The following is a 26182-nucleotide window of genomic DNA, read 5'->3' on the forward strand; positions in this document are numbered from 1 at the left end:
TTGCCAACTTTCCCAACTACACAAACCAGATGCTATTTGCAACAATGGCTTCTAGTCAACAAAACTGGCAACCTTGAATCGGAAACTGCAGGTTATCCTTTCATGGCTTCAGCAGTCACTGCAGATTCAGCAATTTATTTGATTCTTGCTCATTTCCTCAGCTGCTCCATACTACCCAGCCAGATGAGATCAGCAATGAAGATATTACTAGCGGAACCAACAATTCAGGTAGACTAACAATATCTGTTTGTCCTGCCACAGGACTTCTTGTTGTTCTTGAAGACACAGACTACCACGGCTATCCCTCTGATACTTGAACCAACAACTGACTCTCTCTGTACTGTTTTGGCAGCTTTCTAGTTATGGACATATTATTAGAAGGGACCACCAATGAATTATGAAGGGCATTTATCAAGGTGCCAGTATATATGTGATAATCACGATGTCACTAAAAGCTCCAAAGGAGGGTGAGACCAATGAAAGCAAAGCCTATGCTAAGAGAACTAGGGTGCCACAGCTATAACATAGCTACATAGTTAGATGCAGCTAACAGTAACAGAAGCAACTTTTCTTTATCTTTAGGAACCTGAGTGACAGTGGCTAGGTCAATGGAAGCATTCTTCTATTGATCTAGTTCAGGGGTCTGCAGCTTGTTGCTCTTTAAGGGCTTCTTTGTGACTCCTGACACTAAAAATTCAAAGTAAAAAAAAGAAAAAGAAAAATGTCCTGATTATTTTCAATATTTTGGTGAACATCTAAAAGTCCAACAATAAACAACTCATATTTAAATAGCAAATGATGTGATCTCGAAACATTGGATAACTCCCACTTTAATACGTGCAGTGCACTGTGGGATGTGTGTATGTACTATTTTTAAAATAGAGGTTACAAAAAGTATTGTTTGACATTATTTATTAAGGACTGCCTCATATTCACATGTATTGCAGCTCTTGAATTATTGAGTTTTTTACCAAATTCGAAAAACATGGCTCTTCTTGCTCTTTTGGTTGCCAACCCCTCTCCAAGCTCAATCAACACTCGGGATTAGGTTAACATAGCTAAATGGCTGAGGAGTGTAGGCCTTCACACCATTTAGCACCATACCCATCTAAATCTTGAAACACAGATCAGAGCACAGACTGAGTAACCAGTCAGACTGAATAACCAGCCAGACCACCTCCTGGATTGATTGGGTTGGTGTTGGATTAGTAAGGATGCTTTGTCCCTTTGGGATACAGCTGACGATGTGCTACCATAGTTGACGCTCATGGCGCTCATGGGCATACTTTGGAATGTGGATCCTCAGCCTGGGGTAGGGCCTCCCTTGCCTATATGCAGAATACACACCTGCATAGGTCAGCTAAAATTTGGGTCACTTCTGGGTCTAAATGCCCACCCACATGACTCTTCCTATTTCTGTGCTGTGGCTCTGCTTCCTCTGGAGAGGATCTATCAAAACAAAAACCCTCAAATGCAAAAAAAGCCCTACAGCCCTATTAGCAGAACACTGAATCTGTGAAAGAGCCATTCGTGTGATAAAGGAGCCATTTAACAGACATTTGCCGAAGCCAGGTGTAACCTGTCAGTTTCTGAATTTACTGTTTTAAAATTTTGCTTTAAAATATTTCATTGGTCTGTAGCTGAAGATTATAAAAGCACATCTACAAAAAATCCTCTTCCCCAACAGATGCCACCTGGAATAAGGGCACCAGTTCCATTGTCCACAAATCCTAAGGACTGTCCTGTTCGGGGGAGAGAGTATCACACGCATTTGGGCTGCCCACACCCTGCTCTTCCCACCTCACAGACGAGAGGCGAGGCCCTAGCATGGACGGTGCTGAGCCAGGAGGCGCGCCCTACCCTGCGGTACTCCTGGCTGCGCTCGAGGGCTTCCAAACCCCCTGCACCTCAACATCCACAGCCAGACTGCCCCAACCCCATCTTCTGCCCCGGGGGCGCGGGGCTCGGCCACACACTGCAGGGCAGAGCTTGGGCCCGGCGCCACAGCAGGAGTCGGAGGTGCCGAGCTCACCCCAGCCCCAGCGCTAGGCGCAGCCCCCAGCCCCGCCTGACGTGCAGAATGTCTCGTCGGCGGGCAGAGGGACCCGTCGCCGCCCCGCCTCGCTGCTGTGGACACGCAGCAGCTGCGCCAGGCGCCGGGGGCAGCGCTCTTCCCCGGCGCTCGCGAGCCAGGCTCCGCCCACCTCCCCGCGCTGGATGTTCTCCGCGAATCGTTCGCCTGCCGCTGAGGGCGAGAGTCCGCCCTTCCGGCCTCGCGCGGCTGCCTCCCCCTGCGCCTGCGTAAGAGCTGCGTGCGCAGGACGCTCCCGCTCGTTCCGTCCCTCCCTCCTTTGCTGCCTGCCGTGGTTCTTGCAGCTCGTGCGGCCTCGCTGTTGGGAGCGGACATGGCGCTGCACGTGCCCAAGGCCCCGGGCTTGGCCCAGATGCTGAAGGAGGGCGCGAAGGTGAGAGCGGGGACGCGCGCGGGCTGGGATCTCCGCGCGCGCACGGCGCCGGGCGGGAGAAGCTTCCAGAAGCGCAGCCTTGCGGCTCTGCTCGCGGAGCGGGCTCCGCCCCACCCCCAGGCCGGGTGAGCTTTCCCTGCCCGGGCCGGCTTCTCGCGGGGCCGCAGCTGCGGCGGGGAAAGGAGCCGGGCCGCTCCCTTCGTCCTCTGCCGGTTTTGCACTCAGCTGGGCCGCCGCCTTTGTGCGGGATGCCAGTTCGCGCCGGCCTGAGCCCGAAACGCCTCCCGCCCCCGAACGGTCACACGCCTGCTGGGGTCCCGCCCTGCCCTGGGTGGGTGGATGGGATCCAGCGAGCTCGTGGAGAGGGGCTAGGTCAGTGGCACTTCAGACACCTCATCCGTAGCCCTGTCCCAGAGCCCATGCGCCTAAACTTTGACCCCCCCCCCTCCTGTTCCTAATCTCTCCACCCCCCCTCACCATAGGTGGTTCATGTGCATGATGAATTTTGTTGTGTGTACCAATGTAGAAATTACGTGTTTCAGATGGAAAAAAAATTAGAGGAAATACTGTTTGTCAGGATCGCTGTAAACCAATAACCTCACCCGAAGGCCCTGGTTTACTTGGTCAGAGTTTTATGGGTAGGACCCTAACAAATTAATAGCCATGAAAAACATGTTACTGCTTGTGAAATCTGGCCTTTTTTGTGCTTTTACCCTATGCTATCTGAATGTTATGGGTGATACTAGCATTTCTCAAATTTGGGGTCCTGATCCAAAAATGGAGCTGAGTGGGGCGGGTGTGCAAGATTGTTTTAAGAGAGTTGTAGAATTGCCACCTTTTTGCATTGACTTCAGAACTAGGTGGCTGGAGAGCCATTCTTGGACAGGTGCACAGCTTTGATGGCAGTACCATGCCAGGCCAGCCCTACTTCTGGCAGTGGCTGTGTCTACAGAGCTTGGATTCTGGCTAGCAGCAGCCCGTTTTCCAGCTACCTAGCTCTGAAGACAGCACTAAGAAAGCTCCTAAAGCCCCTTTCCAAATTCATCCTTGTGGCCGCCACCAAAACAAAATAAGGGTAGCACTAACACAACCTGCCTCACAATAACTTTGCTACCACTTCCCACACCCCTGGACCCACACACCTGTTTCAGTCAGGACCCCTACAATTACAACACAGCCATTTCAGATTTAAATAGCTGAAATCATGAAATTTAGAATCACTCGTAGAACTGGAAAGTACCTTAAGGGGTCATCGTAGCCCATCCCCTGCTATCATGGCAGGGCCAAGCACCATCTAGATCATCTGTGGCAGATGTCTGTCTAACTTTCTCTTAAATATCTCCAATGATAGAGATTCCACATCATCCATGAGCAACTTATTCCAGTGTCCAATCTACCCCTCTCTTTCTGTTTAAGCCCTTTGTTTCTTATCCTATCATCAGAGGTTAAGGACAGTGATTTTTCTTTCTCCTCTTTGTAATGAACTTTAGGTACTTTAAAGACATTTATTATTTTTAAATGACTGAGTGAAATTGATCAAAATGGACTGTGAACTTGGTAGGGCTGATGCGGGTCAGTCTGTTGAGTACTAGCACAGCTTTCCTTTTTCATATTGATAAATTTGCTTTAATTATTAAACTGTGCAGTTGAGTCAATGTATGTTAGCTTTTTTGTCATTAGTTTTAAAAGAGTAAGATTGAACTTTTATTTAAACGTCTGTGATAACAGGAGATGACTCCAAAGTAAATCAGTGGGACTTCTGCTGTTCACTTTACTGAACCCAGCATTTCATCCTGGCTGTCAAATGATATGTGATTGTAATTTTCCAAGTATCTTTTGGTAGACTCTTTAAACAATATGTATATTTTTGGTAGCATTTTTCAGGATTAGAAGAAGCTGTATTTAGGAACATACAGGCGTGTAAGGAGCTTTCCCAAACCACCCGTACAGCTCTGGGACCAAATGGTAATCTTCTTTAATTTTGTACAGTTTACTGTAATACTTACGTACAAAGAAGTTACATTTTTTTAAAGATGACCATTCTTTTGTTTATGGCAAACCTTGGGTCTTCAGTTACATGGCCTTAGTAAAGGGAGTTTTTCTGTTTGTTCAATTTTTTTAAAAACGTAGGCTGCATTTCTCTAAGTCCTCAAGTCAGTTTTTGTGGAACTGTTATCATTCTTACCTTTTTCTTATTTTAATTCCATTTTATGCTGTGTGAAAAATCGCACAAGATGAAGAAACATCATTGACTGTACAGGGGGTATGGTTAAACTGACAACACACCTGCACTATCCAACATATTAAGCAAACTTAAAAACTAAAGACAGATATAATGCATTAGTACAGGGGTGTCCAACACGTGGCCCATGGGGCAGAATTCGGCCTGTGGAGCCTTTTCATCTGGCCTGCGGAGCCGGCAGCCGTGCATTTTGAAAGCTGGCTCGGCAGCTCCAAGCTGCATGTGGCTCCTTGAGCTGCTTGCAGCTCCCTACCCTGCTGCGCTGAAAGAGTAAAACTAAATTTAATTGGCTTAACAGCCAGCAGGAGCGATGTGATCGTTAAACCAGTTGAGTCCCATTATTTCAGCATGGCAGTGCAGAGAGTAGCACATGCTACGGGTGGGGTAGGGAGTAGGAGGGCTGGGGTCAGCCATGCTGAGGAGGAGATGACAGCCTGGCAAAGGTGCACTGGGGGGGCTGTAGCACCCAGCGCTCCTGTGTAAGGTAAGTTAATCCTGGGGTTTGGTGCTGTGAGGGGCTTAGGCTTGGGGGGTAAGGGGCAGCAGTTTGGGGCTCAGAGGGGTTAAATCTGGAGACAGGGAGCGGGGGTTGGGCCTGAAAGGGGTTGAACCTGGGGATGATGGGGAGGTGGGTTTGAGGCTGAGAAGGGTTGAAGCTGGGGTTGGGGACGTTTGGGGCTATTATGTGTTCAGGTGCCCCCCACCCCCGGAACATGTAAAAAAATTGCCATGTGGCTCCCAGTTGAAAAATGTTGGACACCCCTGCATTAGTACCTTTTTGTTAGCTATCTTAAATTAGATAGGAATGGGATTACAAAAAAACTAATCTCATTTAAATTGATAATATAGTCTTAAAGCAACTTCAAAACTTTAAGAAGTCTCACAATTAGTCCAAATTTACAAATGTCGGTAGAGCTAAAAGTTGTGAAGGTCGTTATACTCTAAACCCTTTCTTTAGAGACGAGACTGATTATGGTAAACAGGTTTGTTATGAATACTTTTATATAAAAGAACAAAAATAGTTCATCAAATGCATGAGAGAAGAGGAATTAAGGGAATAAATTCAAATAAATACCAATTCAAATTGTAAGGTATTTACAGTGTAAAATAAGAATTGATCAGCTTTTCATCATTAGGTATGAACAAAATGGTTATTAACCATCTTGAGAAGCTTTTCGTGACAAATGATGCAGCAACTATCTTAAGGGAGTTGGAGGTAAGTGCTTTTTCATGTTAAGATTTTCATGTGTATCCAAATAATTTATTTCAGAGTCTATAACTTTTATTCAGTTTTACTAATAAGTGATTGCAGGTAAGTTTGTTGTATGAGGGCCATAGTTTCTAAACAATATACAGTAAGGCCTCAGAGTATGCGAGGGTTCGGTTCCTGTTAGCCCCGCATAAGCTTGAATTCACATAAATTGGGGTATCCCTATAGAAAACTATTGTGTACAAAGGTAAAACTTCAGAAAAGCCTATAAACCATGTACGTGTTCATATAAACTTTCTTTGTGTATATTATATGTACATAAATATTAAAGTATAAATGTTATAAAACACTGTGCTTGTGGACGCTATAATTTTTCTATAAAAAAATCAAACTGGGCTTATCTGAATGCAAGATTGTTCACTTCTCTTCGTACAATGATGACGATAAAGCCTGCTGTACAGTGCGATGATGGATAAAGACAATGAAGTGCACTATACAGCATGATGGGGGCATTTTATTCCTGATCTCTTCGTCCGACCCCTCAACAGATGGAGGATCATCGGGATCCACTTCAGAAGAAGGTAGAGGTTGTAGAGATCTCTTGCGAACATGTGATGCAGACATCGAGGCAGCAGGAGAATGCGAGGCTTCAACTAGCACAGGCAACGAAGCAGGAGAATGCAAGGCTTGAATTGTGACAGGCATTTTGGTCGGTGATTTTGCAACCTTTTTTCGTGCAGGGGACAAAACAGGAGCGTGCAAGGAGGCTCCTTGCGGCGATGTGCTGGGAGGCTGCATGATGGTAGAGGTTGGCGAGGGAGATTGTGTTCTTTGTGGTGTTTTCCTGAAAAACATGGTGATAGGAAGTTGCTTCTTGTGCTGGAGTTCCGTGAACATCTCCCTTAATGGGAAGAAACATCTGTTCACTTCCCGAGTGATCCTTAAACTCCTTTCCATCGAAGGATTTTACTCCTGCACCTTACCAGTTAGCTGTTTAAGGAGTTGAAAAACTTCGCTGAACTTATGGAGGTTCCATGATGCCTGCTTGATCTCTTCTTCTTCCTCTTCTATTTCTTCCTTCTCTGCACTCTTCGCAAGATCTTCTAGGTCTTCGTCTGTTAGCTTATCCCCATCACCATTCAGTAATTTTTCTATATCGTCTTCTGCTATGTCATTGAATCCTTTGCTGCCTACCTGATGAGCAACATTAACGATCCTGTTGACTTTTTTTTCTACCTTGGTGAAGCCTGTGAAGTTATTCACAGCTTCTTCCCAAATATTGTTCCATCCCACATTCATGATTTCAGGCTTAAGTTCCTCCATAGCCTCCTTGACATACGTAATGCAGTCCCAGATGCTGTAGTCCTTCCAGCAACGTCTTATATCAAGCTCCGGGTCGAGATCCATAGCAGTTTGGATGCAGGAGAAGGTGAGGCAGGTGTAGATAGCCTTGCATGTCCGTATCGCACCTTGGTCAAGTGGCTAGATGAGGGAGGATGGAATATGACTTCCACATTGGGGTGCGCGAATTGTAGAGACTCGGGATGCCCAGGAGCATTATCTATGATGAGCAGCACCTTAAATTCCATTCCCATCACAGCCAGATATTTTTCTGCTTCAGGGACAAAACACTTGTGGAACCAGTCCAAAAATATCTGTGCTGTTACCCATGCCTTCTGATTGGACTGTCAAAACACAGGGAGGACGTTTTTATTCTTTCCTTTCAATACTCTGAGGTTCACAGGGCAATGCAGCATCCCAGGTTTGATCGTATGCCCAGTAGCATTGCCACAAAATAGGAATGTAACTCTGTCCTTTGCTGTTTTAAACCCGGGTGCCTGCTTCTCAGACTTTGAAATGTAGGTTCTTACTGGGCATTTTCTTCCAGAAAAGTCTGGTCTCATCAGCGTTAAACACTTGTTCTGGCTTATATCCCTTCTCCCGGAGCAACTTCTTTAGTTCTGTTGGGTACTTTTTGGCTGCAGCATGGTTGTCAGATGCTGATTCCCCTGTTAACTGTACGTTATGCAGTATCGGGTTTTGAATCTTGCCAGCCATCCTTTACTTTCTGAAAATGTTTTTGTAGATGCGGTAGGTCCTTCACCACTCATGGATTTTTTGAAGTGCTCATACAAAGAGAGCTTTTTCCTGTAACACTCTTCCATCACATGGCCCATACTTTTTATTCATGTCCTCTAGTGATTAAATTTAAGGCCTTCTCAGTCTTAATAAGAATTGGATCCCGCGCATGTTGGATCAGTTTGGCTGTTGCTGGTGCACTGTCTTCCACTGTTTTATGTATTTGCTTTTCATGAATTTTAATAGAACGCATGGAAGATTTGTTCATGTTGAACCACCACACAACCTCAGAGTTGATGTGCCACTTCTTAATGAGTCCAAAATCTTGACTGCAGAAGTTCTCACAGTATGAATTTTCCTCCTCTTCTCACTTTCAACATGACTAGCTCTACTACTAATATTCCTCTTAGGGCCCATGATTGTGGTAAAATTCACTGATAAAGAAAAACTTTACACGAGCATTAGGGGATAACATTCACAGAATGAGAGCATGAGAGAGAAGGAAGATATATAGTTTGAGAGTCCATAAGCTTACGGACTAGCATGCGAGATTTTTATGCAATTGATTTAGGCAGGCCTTTCAGCAATAATCCCAACAGGATGAACCATCTAAATAAATAGTGTTTCGCTGATCAAAAATGTATATTTTATTAAGTGTGACATGATAAATACAAACAAAACTTGCAAGTTGTGTGGACTTTTCTTATGCGCGGGGCGAAGGGTGCTTGGTGGTGGTAGTCTCACTTTTCTTAAGCAAGAAGAAAGATGCTGTGTGGGTAGACTCGCTTTCCAAGTGATGCTAGTGCGAGATGTGGGTGAGTACTGTACACTTGCTTCTCGACCCATACATAGCGCATAAGTACGAATCACAAGAGTAAGTATGAATTGGGGGAGCGAGGAGGGAGGGCCAGCCACATAAGAATGGGGTTGCATACTCTGAATTTGCGTACTTTGAGACTTCACTGTATTTCATAATTGGACCCTGAAAGGTGTGTAGCAAATACACACACATCAGAAAATTAATAGAAGGGCTCTTCAGGATTGCAGTAGTGACAACAAGGCCTTGCTAAAAAGACACTCAGATTGACACTGATTATAGGTAGTTGCCCCCCTTCCTCAAAACAGGAGTAGAGTTCAGAAATTGAAGATAGGTGGATTTTAATTGCTGACATCTTGTGTGGAAGATTCTTTTTTTAAGTGCAATAACTGCGGTGATAACATCTTGTTACTGCCAACTGTCACATGTCTCTCTTACCTGCTTACAGTTCTCACTTTTTGGTTTTAGAGGCATTGGGGATGTGAAGTTGTCCTGTAGTGAGAAAGTTAATAGAACTGTGCAGAAGCTGACATGTCATTTGTTGCATCAGTTAAATAGAAACTCAATTGTGTTATCTCTGGATTAATCCATGAATCGTGTTCTGTATATCTGGTAGAACAGTGATACTCAGAGTAAGGCCCTTAAGTGTGTCTTCTGCAGCTCTTTTGAGCATGTATATTAAAACACTGTGTGATTTAATTATTAACCAGTCAGAAAAAATTTACTGTTACAAACCAATTGCAGATGATAAAATAATAGTTGTTTGCTATGAGAATAATATATGAAAATAGTAAATGAAATAACGAATTCACCCAACTGTGACTCTTTTGGTTGATTTTGTTTGCTAATTTGGTTCCTTGAACCACTGAGGTCTGATTTGAGCATTAGCTTTCATGAGCCCAGACTCACTTCATCAGATGCTGGTCTTGGAAGTCTGCAGGGCCAGGTATAAATAAGCCAGAGCAAGGGTGGGGATAACAAGGTTAGCTCAGTCAGCAAGGGTGAGGCTTACTACCAGCAGTTGATCTGGAGGTGTGAACACCAAGGGAGGGGAAGCTGCTTCTGTATTTAGCCAGCCATTTGCAGTCTTTGTATAAGCCTGAGCTGAGGGCGTCGAATTTGCAGATGAATTGTAGCTCAGAAATTTCTCTTTGGAGTCTGGTCCTGAAATTTCTTTGCTGTAGGATAGCTACTTTTAAGTCTGCTACTGTGTGGCCTCGGAGATTGAAGTGCTCTCCTACGGGTTTTTGTATATTGCCATTTCTGATATCTGATTTGTGCGTTTATTCTTTTGCATAGAGACTGTCCAGTTTGTCCAGTGTGTATACAGCAGAGGGGCACTACTAGCTAAATACAAAAGCAGCTTCCCCTCCCTTGGTGTTCACACCTCCAGATCAACTGCTGGTAGTAAGCCTCACCCTTGCTGACTGAGCTAACCTTGTTATCCCCATCCTTGCTCTGGCTTATTTATACCTGGCCCTGCAGATTTCCAAGACCAGCATCTGATGAAGTGAGTCTGTGCTCACGAAAGCTCATGCTCAAAACTTTTCTGTTAGTCTGTAAGGTGCCACAGGACCCTTCGTTGCTGTTACAGATCCAGACTAACACAGCTACCCCTCTGATACTTGAGGTCTGATTATCACTGCTATAGAAACTTCCTAATTTGCTTGTAATGGTCCCCTATTTAAACTTGTTGAATTATAAATTAGCCAATGGACAAATACAATAGAAAAATAAACTTACTACTTTATTTGAGAATCCTTAATCTATATTGTTTTTCCACTATCCTCAGTAATTTCACTAGAGCGCTTAAATACAGGTGTCTTTATGTGCTTATTTTAATCATCTTGTGTGTTACAATGGCTTACATATCGTTTCTGTAGCTATGAAAGTATCTCAGAATATATAAAGCATTTTGCTTATTCATTGTTTTTGGAAGGGTGAAGAGTTGCCATTTTTGTGCACGTTAAAATTAGAGAACTGATCTATTGTGGGTGTGTATACACACATAGACAACTCAGTATTGCTTGAATTTTATATCTTCAAATTATATTGTCAAAATAAAAATCAAATTTTTTTTAAGACCACATTGATGTCCTGTAAAAAAATAATGCATTTGTCAATTAGAAGTGGGGAAAAGGAAGTGTGTGTTTTTGTGTTTTTCCTGTGAAGTGCCTGAACCTAGAGCACTCTGCCATTTTCATGTTTCATGCTTATTGTGTAATTTACCAAATTTTGATAAAATATTACTGTTTTAACTTGTTTTTCCCCATCTAGTTCATAATCCTGATTAACATTAGTTTAGATTTTTAACTAAAAAAATTATTTAAAAAAGAAAACAAACTTGAGAGCCATATACATTTAAACTTGACTACTAGGATATGAACAGTAAAATCAGTTGGCGTAATTTCTTTATCAGGTCCAACACCCTGCTGCAAAAATGATTGTAATGGCTTCACATATGCAAGAGCAAGAAGTTGGGGATGGAACAAACTTTGTCCTTGTTTTTGCTGGAGCCCTTCTTGAGCTAGCAGAGGAACTTTTGAGGATGGGACTTTCAGTTTCAGAGGCAAGCTGTTAAATTAATATTCATGATGTGTGTACAATGGTAGATGATAACTAATATGGATTAGTCAATGAACTTGGATTGTGTATTACCTAATCAGATCTGTAATATTCTTGAATACTTGCTAGTAAGATAATTTAAGTAACAGTGCCTTGTTTTTACTATTCTTGAGACAGCATATCAATTGATCTTCATAGTTTTTGAGTTGTTCTATTCAGTCATATTTCAAATGGCAGTATATATATGACTTTTTTGGAAGGAAACATAGCAAATATTAATGTACAGCTAGATGGCGGAGGCTAGAATGTCAGTGAACTTTGTCGTTTGCATCTTAGGTGATAGAAGGGTATGAAAAAGCTTGCAAGAAAGCCTTAGAAATTCTCCCTGACTTAGTATGCTGTTCTGCAAAGAATCTGCGTGATGTTGAAGAAGTGGCATCTTTGCTGCACACTTCAGTAATGAGTAAACAGTATGGCAATGAAATCTTTCTGGCAAAGCTTATTGCTCAGGCTTGTGGTAAGTAAACGAGTTTGCATCTTATATGCATCTATATACATACAGGCTTGTTTTTAAACTTTGATATTCAGTACACACGTCACAGGTGAAAGCCATTGCCAGCTATTTGTGTATCAGGCTAAATAAGATGAACATGTTAGGCCTGATGCTACGGGGGTCGAGAGAGAGTGAAGGGGTAATTCTTCTCCTCTTACCAATTGTCTTCTCTTCATGCTGATTATGGTCCAGCAAATGGCTTTCTACTAAGCCATACATTTTCAAGATGCAAATCTATTTTCATCTTTGCAGTTGCCTTTATGCTGTTAAGTGCATCACCTAATCTAAGCATGGTATTGGTGTATTTTGTTATATAGAGCTCAAAAACACTACTGTCATTGTTAATGCAAAATTTTCTTAAATACTTTGGGCTAAATTTAGTCTCAGACTTGGTCTGCTGGCTTCTTTGATTTGTGTTCTCTCGCAGTGCCAAATGCTGTTTACATTATAGTAAAGAATTCTGTTTTCTCAGCATTAAATTATCTGTACTTATCTATAATAGTGATTTAGTGAGGAGGGTAACTTTTTTCCTGCTAACATATAAAATTTGGTAGTTACCTTGTTGATCTCTTTATTTAGTTCAAAAGCCTTTTAACAAATATCTTAATTATACAGTATTCTGTTTAAATTATGCATATGATTTGCTGGTACCACATTTGTGTATTATGCATATTTAATATGTTTCTTTTCTCAAACAGTATCTATTCTTCCTGATTCTGGTCATTTCAATGTTGACAATATCAGAGTATGCAAAATTTTGGTAAGCTATGAATTGCTTTTACTAAAGCATAACTAATTCTACTCCTGGGGAAATTGTTTCAAAAATTAAAAATGCTGCATATTTTGTGGTTTATTTTATTTGTAGAAATAACACAGTACAATCACCCCATTTGGTAGACGTACAGAATTCCTCCAGGAGAGTATATTCTGATATTTCTGTTACTTCACTAGATTACAACTCTGTAATGAAAATAGCTAATTTGTAGATCGGGGATTAGCAAACTCTTTACGGCATGCCCCATTTTTGTCCCTGTAATTAGTAGCACTCCCACCCACCAGTCTAAATGAAATACATGTTCATATGAAAAAAGAGAACCTTTTCAGCATGTGTAAGAAAATAAGTATGTAGAATGTAAAAACTTTACATATTGGTCTTTAAATGCAAATACATAAAAACAATAATATTTCAATATTTTTAATTAGATCGATGAGCCGGAGACCCAGCAGCAGATCATGCTGCATCCACCTTATGAAATTTCATGCCCTTCACTTTGCATACCCCTGTTTTAGAACCTATAATCTGTATTTTCTGTTGTTTTCCAGCCCATTCTAGACTTTGTGCTTATTTTTGAAAGATTTAAGATATGGCCTCAGTAACGTATGTATACTGATATAGCATACTCAGATTGTTTTTACCACAACCCATATGGCATGTCTAGTTTCAAGATAATTTGCTGTCCAGTACATAGATTAAAGCTGAATTGTTGTTAAAGTTCAGTAGCAGAACTTTGTGGTCGTCCAACAAATTAATTTTTCTGAGCTAAAACCTCAGCGGTATGATGATTAATAGTTATACCTTCAATTTAAAAGGCAACCCAGATGTTCAGGGTGAGGTGAGGGAGGATGCAGAATGTTACAGGCCTGATTCTGTCATACTTAATCTGTCAGTAGGATGTCAGACCTCAGTAAAGATGTCAGGGTGGGCCAAATTTGTGTTTCCCATTAACTTCTTTCTTCCTAATCTTTTTCCATGTCTTGGAAAAGAGGAAGGATCAGTATAGATGTCTAATTGTTACTGCTGTGGAATAAATCTTCAACTTTGTATTTCTAGAGAAAAATATTTAGTATTTCTAAATCAGCATAGTATTTCCTGCTAATCCTACGAAAGAAACACATTTAAGCATGTTTTAACATGAGACTTTCTTTTGTTTAAAAGACCAAGTGTAGCTTTATCGTAGTGGATTGGTGTACTGAAATCTGAGCTTTATCTGTCCCCTTTATTCTCTTTAGGGCTCTGGTATCTCTGCTTCTTCAGTCCTGCATGGCATGGTTTTTAAAAAAGAAACTGAAGGAGATGTCACTTCTGTTAAAGATGCTAAAATAGCTGTGTATTCCTGTCCTTTTGATGGCATGATAACTGAAACTAAGGTATGTAGGTGCCCTAAAGAAGTCCCATCACAATTCATGTACATGTGCAATAGTTGGTCTGTATGCATTCCCAGATTCATATTAATTTTAAATATCATTGACATTGGATGATGATAACTTTGAGTTTCTGTGTTAAAATGAAGTTTAGGTTTTTCTATGAGAACTGTCTAAGCCATGTTTTTCTCTAACTTTAGTATGAAGGTTTCTTTGAGGTGAAAAATGCATTTATCAGCTTCCTTAGACCACTGATGATAAAGCAATACAAAATGTTAGTATACAAATACAATTTAAGTCAAAATCGAGTTTGTAACAGTCAGGGTATATAACAGTCAGAAGGAATACAGACAAGTTCTGGTGGCTCTACTATGCAAACAGCCCAACCAAAAATTTCACAGAATTGACTTAACATATTCTGGTATGTCTAACGCACACTAATTTTACTCTGTTATTTCATATGACCTTAGACTTAATTGCAGATGTTTCAATTACATTGTAGTGCTATACAAAATTACCTGAAAAGATATAGATTCTGGTAGAGATGGATGGAGCTGCATTGCAATGTGCTCAGTTCTTTTCTTTTGAAAGTCTTAGTCTGCGATTACACTACAGTGATCTGCCAACAGAAGTCACTGTGGGAAGAGATTTGCCAACAAAATTTCTGTCGACGGAGTGTGGCTACATGCAAAAGCCAACTGGAACAGTACTCTGCTTTGTCGACAGAGTGGGTGGACTGCCTGGACATGCTTGCGACAAAACAGGCATTTGAAAGCATAGCAGGCAGGGCTGCCCATTTTTCTGGATGCCCTGTCTGTCAAGAAAAGACTGCCCTCCCCCCTGAATGTCCACGCAGCTTTTTTTGTTGACGGAATCTGTCAACGTTAGCGTTGTGGCTTCATGGCTGAAAGGCAGAACACTGCTGGTGAAAGTGCAGAGTCTTGTTGACAAAATGCATTTTGTGTGTGGACATTTCAGCAGTTTAGTTGACAAACCATGCTAGTGTAACTGTAGCCTTAGAAGATAGTGTTGGGCAACAGTACAGTTCCTATGAGTACTCGCATATTCAAAGTGGTGGTATTCATCACACTCTTCTATCCACTGTAAGGTTTTCAGAGTGCATTGAGAGCAGCAAGTGAATGATGGCAGTCTAGTTTTTAGTTCATATTGGGACACTGCTGTTTCTGTGCCTCTATAAAACCTTATATTTTGAAAGATAACACTGGTAATTGGAACCGCTGGGGTAGGATGGTTGACTTTTCTCCTGCCAGTGATACAAGTATACTTGATGTCTACATTAGATTACAGGTTGTATATCTCTGGTCTGGACCCTGGGGACCAATTTGCCATACCAGGGGAAATACATTGCCACCAGGAACCACAGCCGGCCACCCTGCCATGGCTGCAGCAGCCACGGCTCTGAAGTGCTGGCCCTTCTGCTGCTTGACTGCCAGCCATTGGGGCTCTTTGGCCCAGGAACACCTGTAGTCCTTGATGGACCACGGATGTTGCCAGATCAGAGAGAACTGGCTTAGGGACGTGTAGCCTCTAGTCTGATGTGTTCTGGAGATACCCGGGAAAACTATTTAGAAGCTTCTGCTGATGCAGAATGTGGCTGCTTACTAGTTACTAAACATATGGAGGATTTTACACCATATTCTTCATAACTGATGCTGACCTGTAGAAGCAAACTCACAGGCCAGGATGGTTCTGTATAAGTAAAATTTTATATGGTTAGTATTTTGACTGTTTTGGAACTGTCTTGACACTTGAGAAGATCCAGGAACAGATATGAACAGTCTTTTGTATCTGAACTCTGGACTAGAATTTAAGACTTTCTTGATACAGCATCATCAGCTTTGAAATTTCTTTCCGGGTGGTCCAGAGCTAAAATCTGGTCTGTCTGAAATGTAGACTCTGACATGTTTCACACATGCTTTTGCTTGAGGAATAGTGATAGTGTGACATGAGTTGACATTGTGCATAGGAGAGAAGAAGTTCATTTTGGTTTGTCAACTGAAATGTTTCCTTTTCGATAGGGCACCGTGCTGATAAAAAATGCTGAAGAACTTATGAATTTCAGCAAAGGAGAAGAAAATCTAATGGATCTTCAAGTAAAGGCAATTGCTGATGCTGGTGCAAATGTTGTAGTAACAGGTGGCAAAGTGGCAGACATGGCACTTCATTATGCTAACAAATACAATCTTATGTTAGTCAGGTAAGGATTAAAAAGTTTACACATCAATAGGTACCATACTTTCTCTTGACCCAAAGTCATGAGAATACAAAAATACTTGTAATGTAAATATTGTTACTTGTGTGGATATTTTTTTTTTTCCTCCAAGAGAGGGTGAAATTGAGTGTCTGTAAGTTAGGTGTATATGTTACAGAACATAGCTTGACTTTTCTGACAGTGGATTGAACCTTGCAAAATATGGAGTTTTTGGTATAATTGTTGCATTATATATTGTAAGCATTACACACCCACCCATCCACCCACCCACCCCTCATAGAAGTGGAAGGGACCCTGGGAGGTCATCGAGTCCAGTCCTCTGCTCTCTTGGCAGAGCCAAACACCATCTTTTTTAAATTCTTCAAGTCTGTTTGTCCCAGATCCCTAACTGCCCCCCCTTAAGGGCTGAACTCACAAGCCTGGTTTAGCAAGCCAGTGTTCAAATCACTGAGCTGTTCCTCCCCCCTCATTTGAAAATAACTTTCTAGTCAACAAAATCAAACATTTTAAAAAGGACACAGTGTTTTTAGGAGAGTTGTTAGCCCTAACTCTGTGCCCATTTAATGCTATCATTATGATGATACTTCCAAGTCACAGTAGAGACATGATGGCCCACTCATGTACAGAAGTATGCACTGCCTGTATTTTTAATAAATGGAAGAACTCTTCCCTAGGACTGTTAAGTATCTTCCATGAGCACTAAAATTCACTTCATAAACATGAGTGAACATTTTTAGTATTGGTAGAATTATACATAGGACGACCCCATATAAAAGACTGAACAGCTACTCTTAAATTTTCATAGTTTCCCTCTCAGAAAAGTTTGTGCATGTAAAAGGTAATCTTCTGTTTACAAAATAGAATCAGTGACACTTCAAAAGAGTTGGATTGGATTTTCAGAGAAACAGCATTACAATTTAAGGCGGTTGTTCCTGATTAAAATATTGTCTAATATAGTAGACCAGATGTTGAACTAGTAGCCTTGATTAGGTCATTAAACTTCATTTTCCTTGTTAGTAAAATAGACAAGTAGTTATCGCCATCATAAGGATGTTGAGGACTAATAGTTAAGCTTTTAGCGTGCTAAATAATTATTAAGTAAAAAGAGTTGATTCCAAATAACGATGTGTAAAATAAAGCATTACTATTCCATTTTCTATAATATTAGCACTGAATTTCTGTAACTGTATTCTGTTCTATTGCTATTAACTGCACTAGTTAATGCACTAGTGCAGGAGTCAGCTACCAAAACAGCAGGAAGAGACATTTTTTAAATTCAGTAAAAAAAACCACCTCAATAATTCAAGAGCCACAATGCATGTAAATAATACTTTATTAGCAACGTGATCAAAACAGTGTCCTATCCCACAGTGCACTGTACATATTAAAGGAGTCATCCAAATTTGAAGATTGCCTATGGTTTTGTTATTTAGATACCAGTTTTGGGCTTTTAGACATTCACCATTTATCAATTTTTATTTTAATTTTATTTATTTTTTACACTTTCCAATTTACAGCATTGGGAGCCACAGAGAAGTCCTTAAAGGGCCATATGTGGCGGCTTCGTATTAGACCCCTGCCCTAGTGAATTTGATGTCCTGGTAGTGTTGTTGTAGATTTCAATATTACACTAAATTTCATAGTACATAGAGCAACAAGGGGTCCTGTGGCACCTTATAGACTAACAGAAAAGTATGAACATAAGCTTTCGTGGGCAAAGACCCACTTCATCAGATGCAGTACACAAATAACCAAATTATGGAGGAAACATTTATGCATGCCAACTGATTTAAACTTCACATTGTTCTTGGAAACTTGGTACTAAAAGGAACTCTTCTTTTTAAGGTTGAACTCAAAATGGGATCTAAGGAGGCTGTGTAAAACTGTGGGCGCTACAGCTCTTCCCAAATTGGTATGCTATTTACGAAGAGCATAATGACAGTGGAGATACTTATTTTATATGAACAGACTCTTGTTCTGACTTCTGCTTCTTCTGCCAGGTTCCACCTACACTAGAAGAAATGGGTCATTGTGACAGTGTTTGTTTGTCAGAGGTTGGGGATACGCAAGTTGTTGTGTTTAAACACGGTATGTGTTTTCCGTAGGAGATTATGGTTCTGGGTTGTGACTAGAGGTGTATTTATATATGTTCCACATCGTAATGTGTTTTCCAGATAATTAAATCTTTTCTTCCTTACCAGAAAAGGAAGACGGTGCCATTTCTACCATAGTAGTCCGTGGATCTACAGAAAATCTAATGGATGATATAGAAAGAGCTATAGATGATGGTGTTAATACTTTCAAAGTACTTACTAGGGTGAGTAAAATGATTATACTTCTGTTAAACCAGAGCTGTAGATAAGATATTTGTGCCAGTATTCTCCAGCATGCTTTGCTCTGTTCTGTCACTTAGAATGTGGAAGATACTTGTATCTCCCCACTGATGATTACTCCATGTTGAGTAAAGAGCAGGTATGTAACAGATTCCTTTGCCACGCTTGCAGCTCTGGTGTTAGAAATTGGGTTGTGGCCAGAGTGCACTGTGCTTCATACATCTTTAGTCACAAGATGGTCTGTTGGACTCCAATACAAACTGGCAGAGCTAAACACCATCCTGGCCAGAGAAACAGTGACCCATATGTGGCCATCTGTGGACCATTTTCCCGAAGCTCCTGCTGGACCCATTGAAAACAGAAAGCAGCAGCAGTTGTGGACCTTGATAGCTTTAACTCACTTTGTGTTTATGGTTATGTAGCTTATGCTTGGTTTACAGGATAAACGTCTTGTTCCTGGTGGTGGTGCAACAGAGATTGAGTTGGCGAAGCAGATCACATCTTATGGGGAGGTAAATAATATTCTCGTTTTGCTTTATCAATTTATTTTTCTTTAATATTTTAAACAGTTTTCAAACTTTGCTTTAGACATGTCCTGGGCTTGAGCAGTATGCTATCAAGAAATTTGCTGAGGCATTTGAAGCCATTCCTCGAGCACTAGCAGAAAATTCAGGAGTAAAGGCTAATGAAGTCATCTCTAAACTTTATGCAGTGCATCAAGAAGGCAACAAAAATGTTGGATTTGATATTGAGGTAATATGTTATTGGTGTCATACATAATGCCTGCCAAAATGCTTGTTTCTGTGCAACAGAATATACCACAAAATGCCTAAATATATAAAACATGTTCTAGATCAGTGGTTCCCAAACTTTTCGGCATCATGTACCACTTGATTTTTAAGAAACACTCACGCCCCCCCACCTGTTCTTTACCATCACCCAACCCCCCTTTTAACAAAAAATTCAATTCATAATTTAAAGTAAACACAAACTTGATATCAATATGTTGTTTAAAATTAGAAATAAGCACAGAGTATTTCTAGCCTCCTTGTGGGTGCCTGGTGCAGCCCCAGTTGGCCAGCTGCCTGAGCCCCGTGCCAGTCACCAGAGCTGCCCATGCCAGCCGCCCACCTGCCTCAAGCCTGCACTGCCAGAGCTGCCCGCCAGGGCCAGCCAGCCTCTGGAGCCAGCTGCCAGAGCTGCCACCCAGCCCTGTGAGTCCTGCAAGCTGGGCAGACACTTTAGCCCTGTGAGCTGCTCACCGCTCCCACAAAGCCAGGCACTGCCAAGCCTCTGCTGTTACTCCATCCCCATCCACCTTACCTGAGCCAGGCACTCCCAGCCCCCCATTTAACTCTATTCTCTTCTTTCCCCCCTCCTCTCACCTTAGCCTGTGGGTCTTCGCCAGCTGCCTGCTTTTTATAGTGGCTGCGTTGGGTCACCCATGTAAAATAGCAGGAGCTGAGAGCCAGAAGCAAAATGTTGGGGGAATAATAGGGGAGGCTGGGTTACCTTGCACCCCCTAGAATTTCTTCACACCCCGCAGTTTGGGAAACCATGTTCTAGATATTAGGTGTTCTGTTTTTAAATTAAGTAATGTGTTCATTGGTAAGCTAGACAAACAGCTTATACTGCCGTGTTTTTCAACAGACAAATTAATTACAACCAGTGTTCCTATAAGCCAGGGGTGAGCAGACTTTGTCGGGCATGTCCAGTGCTCTACAAGCAAGCAGTAGTCTCTTGTAAATTATGCGTTGGACTTCCTTGGCAATAGCATGGGCAAGGAATGGAGCCAGCAAAGGCTGCAGAAGGGAGGCTGATTGTGCTTTGTCCCTGTTAGGAAATGTTATGTCTCCTGAGAGGTGCTCCTCCACACGTCTTTGCACCCCTGTTGTAAGCTGTGCTTTTGTGCAGCTGCTCAAGAGAGATGCAGTTACTCCCCAGCTGATTAGCAGAGGCCCGAGCTAGATTTGAGTTTCTACGGGTGGCACCCATTCACGTGTGTCAGTACACAGGAAAAAGTTCATTGTGCCCATGGATGGGGAAGAAACCTGTTCCCCGATGGAAAAGATTAGCGGGAATATTGTGAACGATCAATGCTTAATTTGAGCCAGGGCTTGTCAGGCACCTCTAGCCTGGGCCAGAAGCCATGCTGAAGAATAACATGTGCAACAGACACAGGCCTCACCTGCCCGAGGAACAAACTTCCTTGAAACTTTCCTGTCGTTGCTGGCCCTGACTCAGAGCCTCTGTCCCCCTCCCCCAGTCACTAGCGCTGTAACAACAGAAACCCTGTTCGGAACAGGAGTAATCAGCCACCCCCTCACTGCCTGGCCTACGCTTGTTCCACCCCCAGCAGCCAAAGTGGCTTCCTTCCCCAGACTCAGTGGAGAGTTCTGCACCCCCAGATCTGCAGTGTTGCCACCAGTTTGGAGCCTCCCAACCTACAGAGAGGCCAAAGGCTCAAACATTGCTGGGCGCTGTGGGAAGGTCAATCAACCCAGCGGCCCCTGCCAAAATTTCATGCCCCTTCCTCTCCTCCCTCCCTCCTCCCTTGCCCCCCAGGCACCCCTGCTATAAGCTGAGTGCTTGGGTGTGCACGTGGGAGAGATTCAGATGCTGCCCAGCTGACTAAGGGAACACCCACAGCCACCCAGAGCAGGACCATATGTTTCTATGGGTGTGCACATAATACAATTTATTCTGCCCATGGGTATAAAAAAATCAGAGGAAATACTGGTGCATGCAGTACCATATGTGAAAAGGCAAGGGTATGTTCTTGATTGCTTACCTGAAAGAGAATAATCTATCTCAGATAATTTTGCCTATAATTCAGATCCCATTTTTAAAACTTTGCTCAAAAAGTATTTCATTTGGCTGAAGTGGGATAAATCAAAAGTATTTTGTTATGGCTTTGCAGGGGTGACTGATTAACAAACTGTTAATGTTTAAAATAAGGTAGGAAAACTGGTGCTGTGAAACTCTGAACCGTGGTCTTATTTGTTTCTGATAGGCTGAAGCTGCAGCTGTGAAGGACATGTTGGAAAACGGTGTGTTAGACACATATCTTGGAAAACACTGGGGTATTAAGCTGGCTACCAATGCTGCAGTGACTGTGCTCAGAGTGGATCAGGTGAGTGGAAGAAATTATTTGGGGAGGTAGAAGTTTGAAGTCACAAACTTGAGATATATTTATAAAAAGGAAACTGATAACCTTAAGTCTATTTTTGTGAAACCAGGATACACTATTGCTAAAGGTCTGTATTTTGCCATGGAGGTCATGAAATCTGTTTTTTCTGTGACCACCCTGATTTCTTCAGTAATCTGTGTAGCTGTTCTGGGGACCACCTGAGCAGCTGAGGCAGCCCCTGGGCCAGTTGCATCAGTCACTGTAAGGGCAGTCTCAGACCCTACTACCCCCCAGCAGCAGGAGTTTGGGTTTGGGGGCTGGATACAGGGTTGGTGTGAGGCAGTATTTACCAGGGAGGCTTCCTAGAAGGGGGACAGGAACTCCTCTCCCTCAACTCCTAGCTCCACTTGCTACCTCTGTCTGAAGGCATTGCCCCCACAGTTTCCATTGGCTGTGATTCTCTGCGAATGGGTGCTTACTGTGGAGCAGAGGCAGCAAGCATGTGGTGCTAGGAGTTGAGCTTGCTGTGACCTGCAGCAACAGCTTTTTTCTTCCTTCCCCCTCCCCCTCAGTTTTAGTCAGGAATATATAATAAAAATCATTGATTGTGACTTTTTGTTTAGTGCCCATGACTTTTACTTAAAATTCTCAGGATGAAAATTTAGGTTTAGTAACTGCTGACCAGGTTACTAGATTCAGATCCTAGAAAAGTGAGTCAAGGTGCTATATCACTGAGATCTGTACATTTTGGATTTATAACCTGACCCATAGTTGGTAGGTATTAATTTCACATGTGTAACTGCCTCAAAGAATGTATATGATTCCAAAAAAGAAACTCACTTTTTACCTGAATGCATCTTGTACAGCAAAATGGAAGGCATGCAGTGAAGACTTTTTGGGGTAGTTTAAAGACATGATAGTATATGGAACTTCAGCAGCAATGTGTATGATGTATGTAAAACTTCTGTAGATTATTGTGGCAAAACCAGCAGGTGGTCCAAAAGCTCCTAAACAACAAGGACACTGGGATAAGGATGAATGGAAAGAGGAACCTGAAAACTAGTGTGCTGTAAGATCGGGTGGCACTTGTCATGTTGAGCTGAGAGATGTCTTGCATGAATGTATCCACACAAAATGCAGAACTAATATGTATTGTTCCCTTTCAAGGGCACTTGTGTGGGCAATGTCATCTTTTTAACAACCTGTTTGACACGATTTGTGGCAGATTGTGTTGCAGTGAACTCATCTTTTTTAACTGAATTATATGGTGCTATTTACTTTTTTAGCTTAACATAATTTTGCGCACATGCTGTTTAAAACCAAATTTTAGCAGGGGAGAGTTGCAGCTGGCATTTTTGGAAATCTTAAGCTGGGAAATGCTGATGTCAAGAATTTAAAATAGATTTTGTTTGTTCAGATTTTGTGCATTAGGTTCTGTAAATATTTCCTATCAGATGTTGTACATGTTCAGTAACAGTCAGCTCCTGACAGATTGTCTAGATATTGGACATTTTTCTAACCTAATTTAGGCTTTAAATTGCATGCAGAATAAAATGTGAACAAGTCTGTCTTAAATGTGAAAGTGTACAGCTTGAATTCCCCTCTTCCCTTTAAAAAAGTTAACTGAGGGAATATTGAAATTGTATAGGGGAAAACATCTTATGCACTAAACTGCTATATATTTGCAGAAATATGGAACATATCTAATGGCAAAAGCTTGTCCACTAAAACACGTATAACAGATTTGCATGAGTTTTGTGAATACTACTAAAATTGCATGTCTTGTGCTGTAGGATGGAAAAATGCAGCGTATGTGTTCATCTTTTTTTTTTTTCTCCCCCTCTCCAAGATCATCATGGCAAAACCAGCAGGTGGGCCCAAACCTCCTTCAGGAAAGAAAGATTGGGATGATGACCAAAGTGAATGAACACTTTCACTATAGTTTGAGTGAACTAGGATTGTATGTCTCTTGTTGTTGAACTCCTGTTGGGGCTTAACATGTTTTCTCCTTCTTGACCTTAAGTTATAAGACTGTAGCCAATAAAGTACAGTACCGCTACCATTTCAATAAATGATCTTGAAATATAAAATCTCAAACTTTTCTTGTTGGACTTGCTGTCTTAAAATTAACTTCCACACGTTGCTTTTGAGTGTTATCTATATTGGGGTAAGCAGATTTTACAATGGGCCCCATTTTTTATCTCTGCAATTAGCAGGGACCCTTCACTTGTTTAATGTAACCCAAAGTGAGGGAAATTTCAGTTAGGTTCATACTGAAAAATTTACGCAGGTGTAAGAAAATATGTAGAATGTAACTCCTAATTGGTGTATAAAGGTGAATACACAAACAGTAACACATTTCAGCATTTTTAATGAAATGAGCTTGAGGTTCAGCAGCCAATTTTGCTGCATTTCCTCTCCTCAGGGAATCTTAAACCTCCCCCACCCCCTTTTCTCACCCTGAGCTATATTAAAGAAACAAGTTGTTTAATTTTCTGTCCAGCTTTGCTTTCTATTTAGGGTTTTTTCAGATAAACACCATTAATGTTAAAGCTTCAAGCCCAATTTTGGGAAATTATACCCATGTCATAGGGTAGGACTTACAGATGTCTGTGAAACCTTTTCTTAAATAACTTCAGTAATGGAGTTTTGAGTTTTGTTAGTCCAGAGCTCACTTGAGTAAGTAAGTGGTAAGCCATACAGCTGCTTATTTGCCACCACTCAGGGCAGAACTGCTTCAGCCCTTTTTCTACCTAGTAGCCCAATCTTCAGCCTGCGACAGTGTCCTTCCCTGGCAGTCCTGCTCTCCTGTAGCTGGTATGGCCTAGCCCCACCATAGTGGGAAGAAATGATGCTGTCATCTCCATTCAATACCCTTCTGCTACGAAAGACAGTGACTCTGAGAAGTGTGCAGGACATAGGGAACCCCACTTCAGCAAATCTGTCCACTAACTGCTGTGGGGCAATAGGTATGCGTGCGCCACTTACCTTGGCACCAGAGTCCATGAAACTCAGGAGGTACTTCTCCATAGTGTTGCAGGCATTGTTGGATCACAAGGGCTGTTTCACTGAGCAACATGGGATGGTTGGGAAAGGTACAGAATGATCTGTTCAGAAAGCTGGAGAATGCTACCATAGGAGGTAGCAACAGTGATCCAGCACTCCTTTAGCTGAAAGCCACACCCAGGCATCTTATAGGCTGGGCAACTGCAGAATGGTCATAAAATCTGCTTCCAGCCATTTAAAAATCAGATTCAGGAGTCTCTTGTTTCAGACCTCAGTGGTGACAGCCACCTGTAGGCTTCATAATTTACCTGAGAGCTAGGGAGAAAACTTCATGCCAGGCTGGAGAGCAGAGGCAGATCATCTGGCTAGTAATAATTAGCAGCCAGCCACCAGGACAAAGAGAGCATAGCACACAGCATTGCTAATTAGGAAGGCTTTGAAAAACAGCTTTGAATGACCAGACAGCAACATGACAGTCACAATAGTTTGCTGCCTCATCAGCTGTACAATATCCTCCTAGGTCTCCAATTTGCACCAAGTGCTCTCCTTTCATCCTGATCAGTCCTCCACAGTGGTTCTCTCTGCATTTAACTGTGCCTGTCCTTGCAGGTGGCTCCTATGTGTGCTAGGAACATGTCTTCCCACATTTGTTTTCTCCTGCAGATCTGTGCCACTTGAACAGCTGGGGGAAAGGAGCAGTGGTCAAAGAGCTTGCTCTTGAGTACACTGCAACAGAACGTAAGTGAAGGCCAGGCATTAGGGAGAAACATTTACTGTAGATAAGTAACACCACAAAGGAGTCTCATGGAGGAACCTCTGTGAAATACAATAGGGGTGAATTCTGTCCAAAGACAAACTCTGGCTTTTAGCATCATTGGTGCAGCAGGTACTGCACAGAGATCCTAATAGACCTGCTTGACATGGTTCACTTCCAGCCAGGTAAGGCACAGACTGGGAGCATGCTTTCAAGTGTCTTCTCACTGTCTCAGCGTGCTTCTACCCCCAACACTCCTGGGACAGTGAAAATTTCCCTTCCCCTAGCAGCCTGGGGAATGGAGGGAGTGGTCAGGGCATGGCAGAGCAACATGTGCTATTAGATAGTAGCATAATGCTCCTCCCCGTGATTTTACTCTCTTTAGACTAATGTTGATAAGGAATGGCTACTGACTGTTGGCACAAGGCTGGTTGTTATGCTGTACTGGTCTGTGGTGCCATGACTCCAGAATACTTAGTGGTGGCTTGGTGAGGAAAGGTGTCCTATTGAGGTTGGAATAAGTACCCCCGGACCAAAAAAAATCCACACCCACAAACCTTTGAGCCTCATGAGAAGGATTAAAGTGTAGCTGCCTGAGAACTTCGTAGAGATGTGCAAGGAGCATCGGTGCCCCATCCCCAGACACATTAACC

The 26182-nt window shown here is 42.2% G+C and overlaps 1 protein-coding gene across 3 annotated transcripts; it reads left to right on the forward strand.

Annotated features, from left to right (window-relative positions):
* Positions 1-2304: 2304 nt before the first annotated feature.
* CCT8 (chaperonin containing TCP1 subunit 8) lies at positions 2305-23859 on the forward strand. 3 transcript variants are annotated; one of them, XM_074997174.1, is made up of 16 exons: positions 2305-2465; positions 4340-4430; positions 5844-5923; positions 11233-11382; positions 11715-11895; positions 12630-12691; positions 13942-14079; positions 16113-16291; positions 18152-18218; positions 18307-18394; positions 18508-18623; positions 19080-19151; positions 19228-19392; positions 21653-21772; positions 22740-22838; positions 23619-23859. In XM_074997174.1, the coding sequence occupies exons 1-15, from the start codon at positions 2406-2408 to the stop codon at positions 22830-22832; spliced, it is 1662 nt and encodes a 553-aa protein (XP_074853275.1). In that variant the 5' UTR covers positions 2305-2405; the 3' UTR covers positions 22833-22838; positions 23619-23859. The 3 variants fall into 3 exon arrangements, with proteins under 3 accessions (XP_074853275.1, XP_074853281.1, XP_074853289.1); XM_074997188.1 differs by having other exon boundaries at positions 2323-2465; positions 4350-4430; XM_074997180.1 differs by lacking the exon at positions 22740-22838 and having other exon boundaries at positions 2306-2465.
* Positions 23860-26182: the final 2323 nt, after the last annotated feature.

This window comes from Carettochelys insculpta, chromosome 1 (assembly GCF_033958435.1).
Source record: "Carettochelys insculpta isolate YL-2023 chromosome 1, ASM3395843v1, whole genome shotgun sequence".
NCBI lineage: Eukaryota > Metazoa > Chordata > Testudines > Carettochelyidae > Carettochelys > Carettochelys insculpta.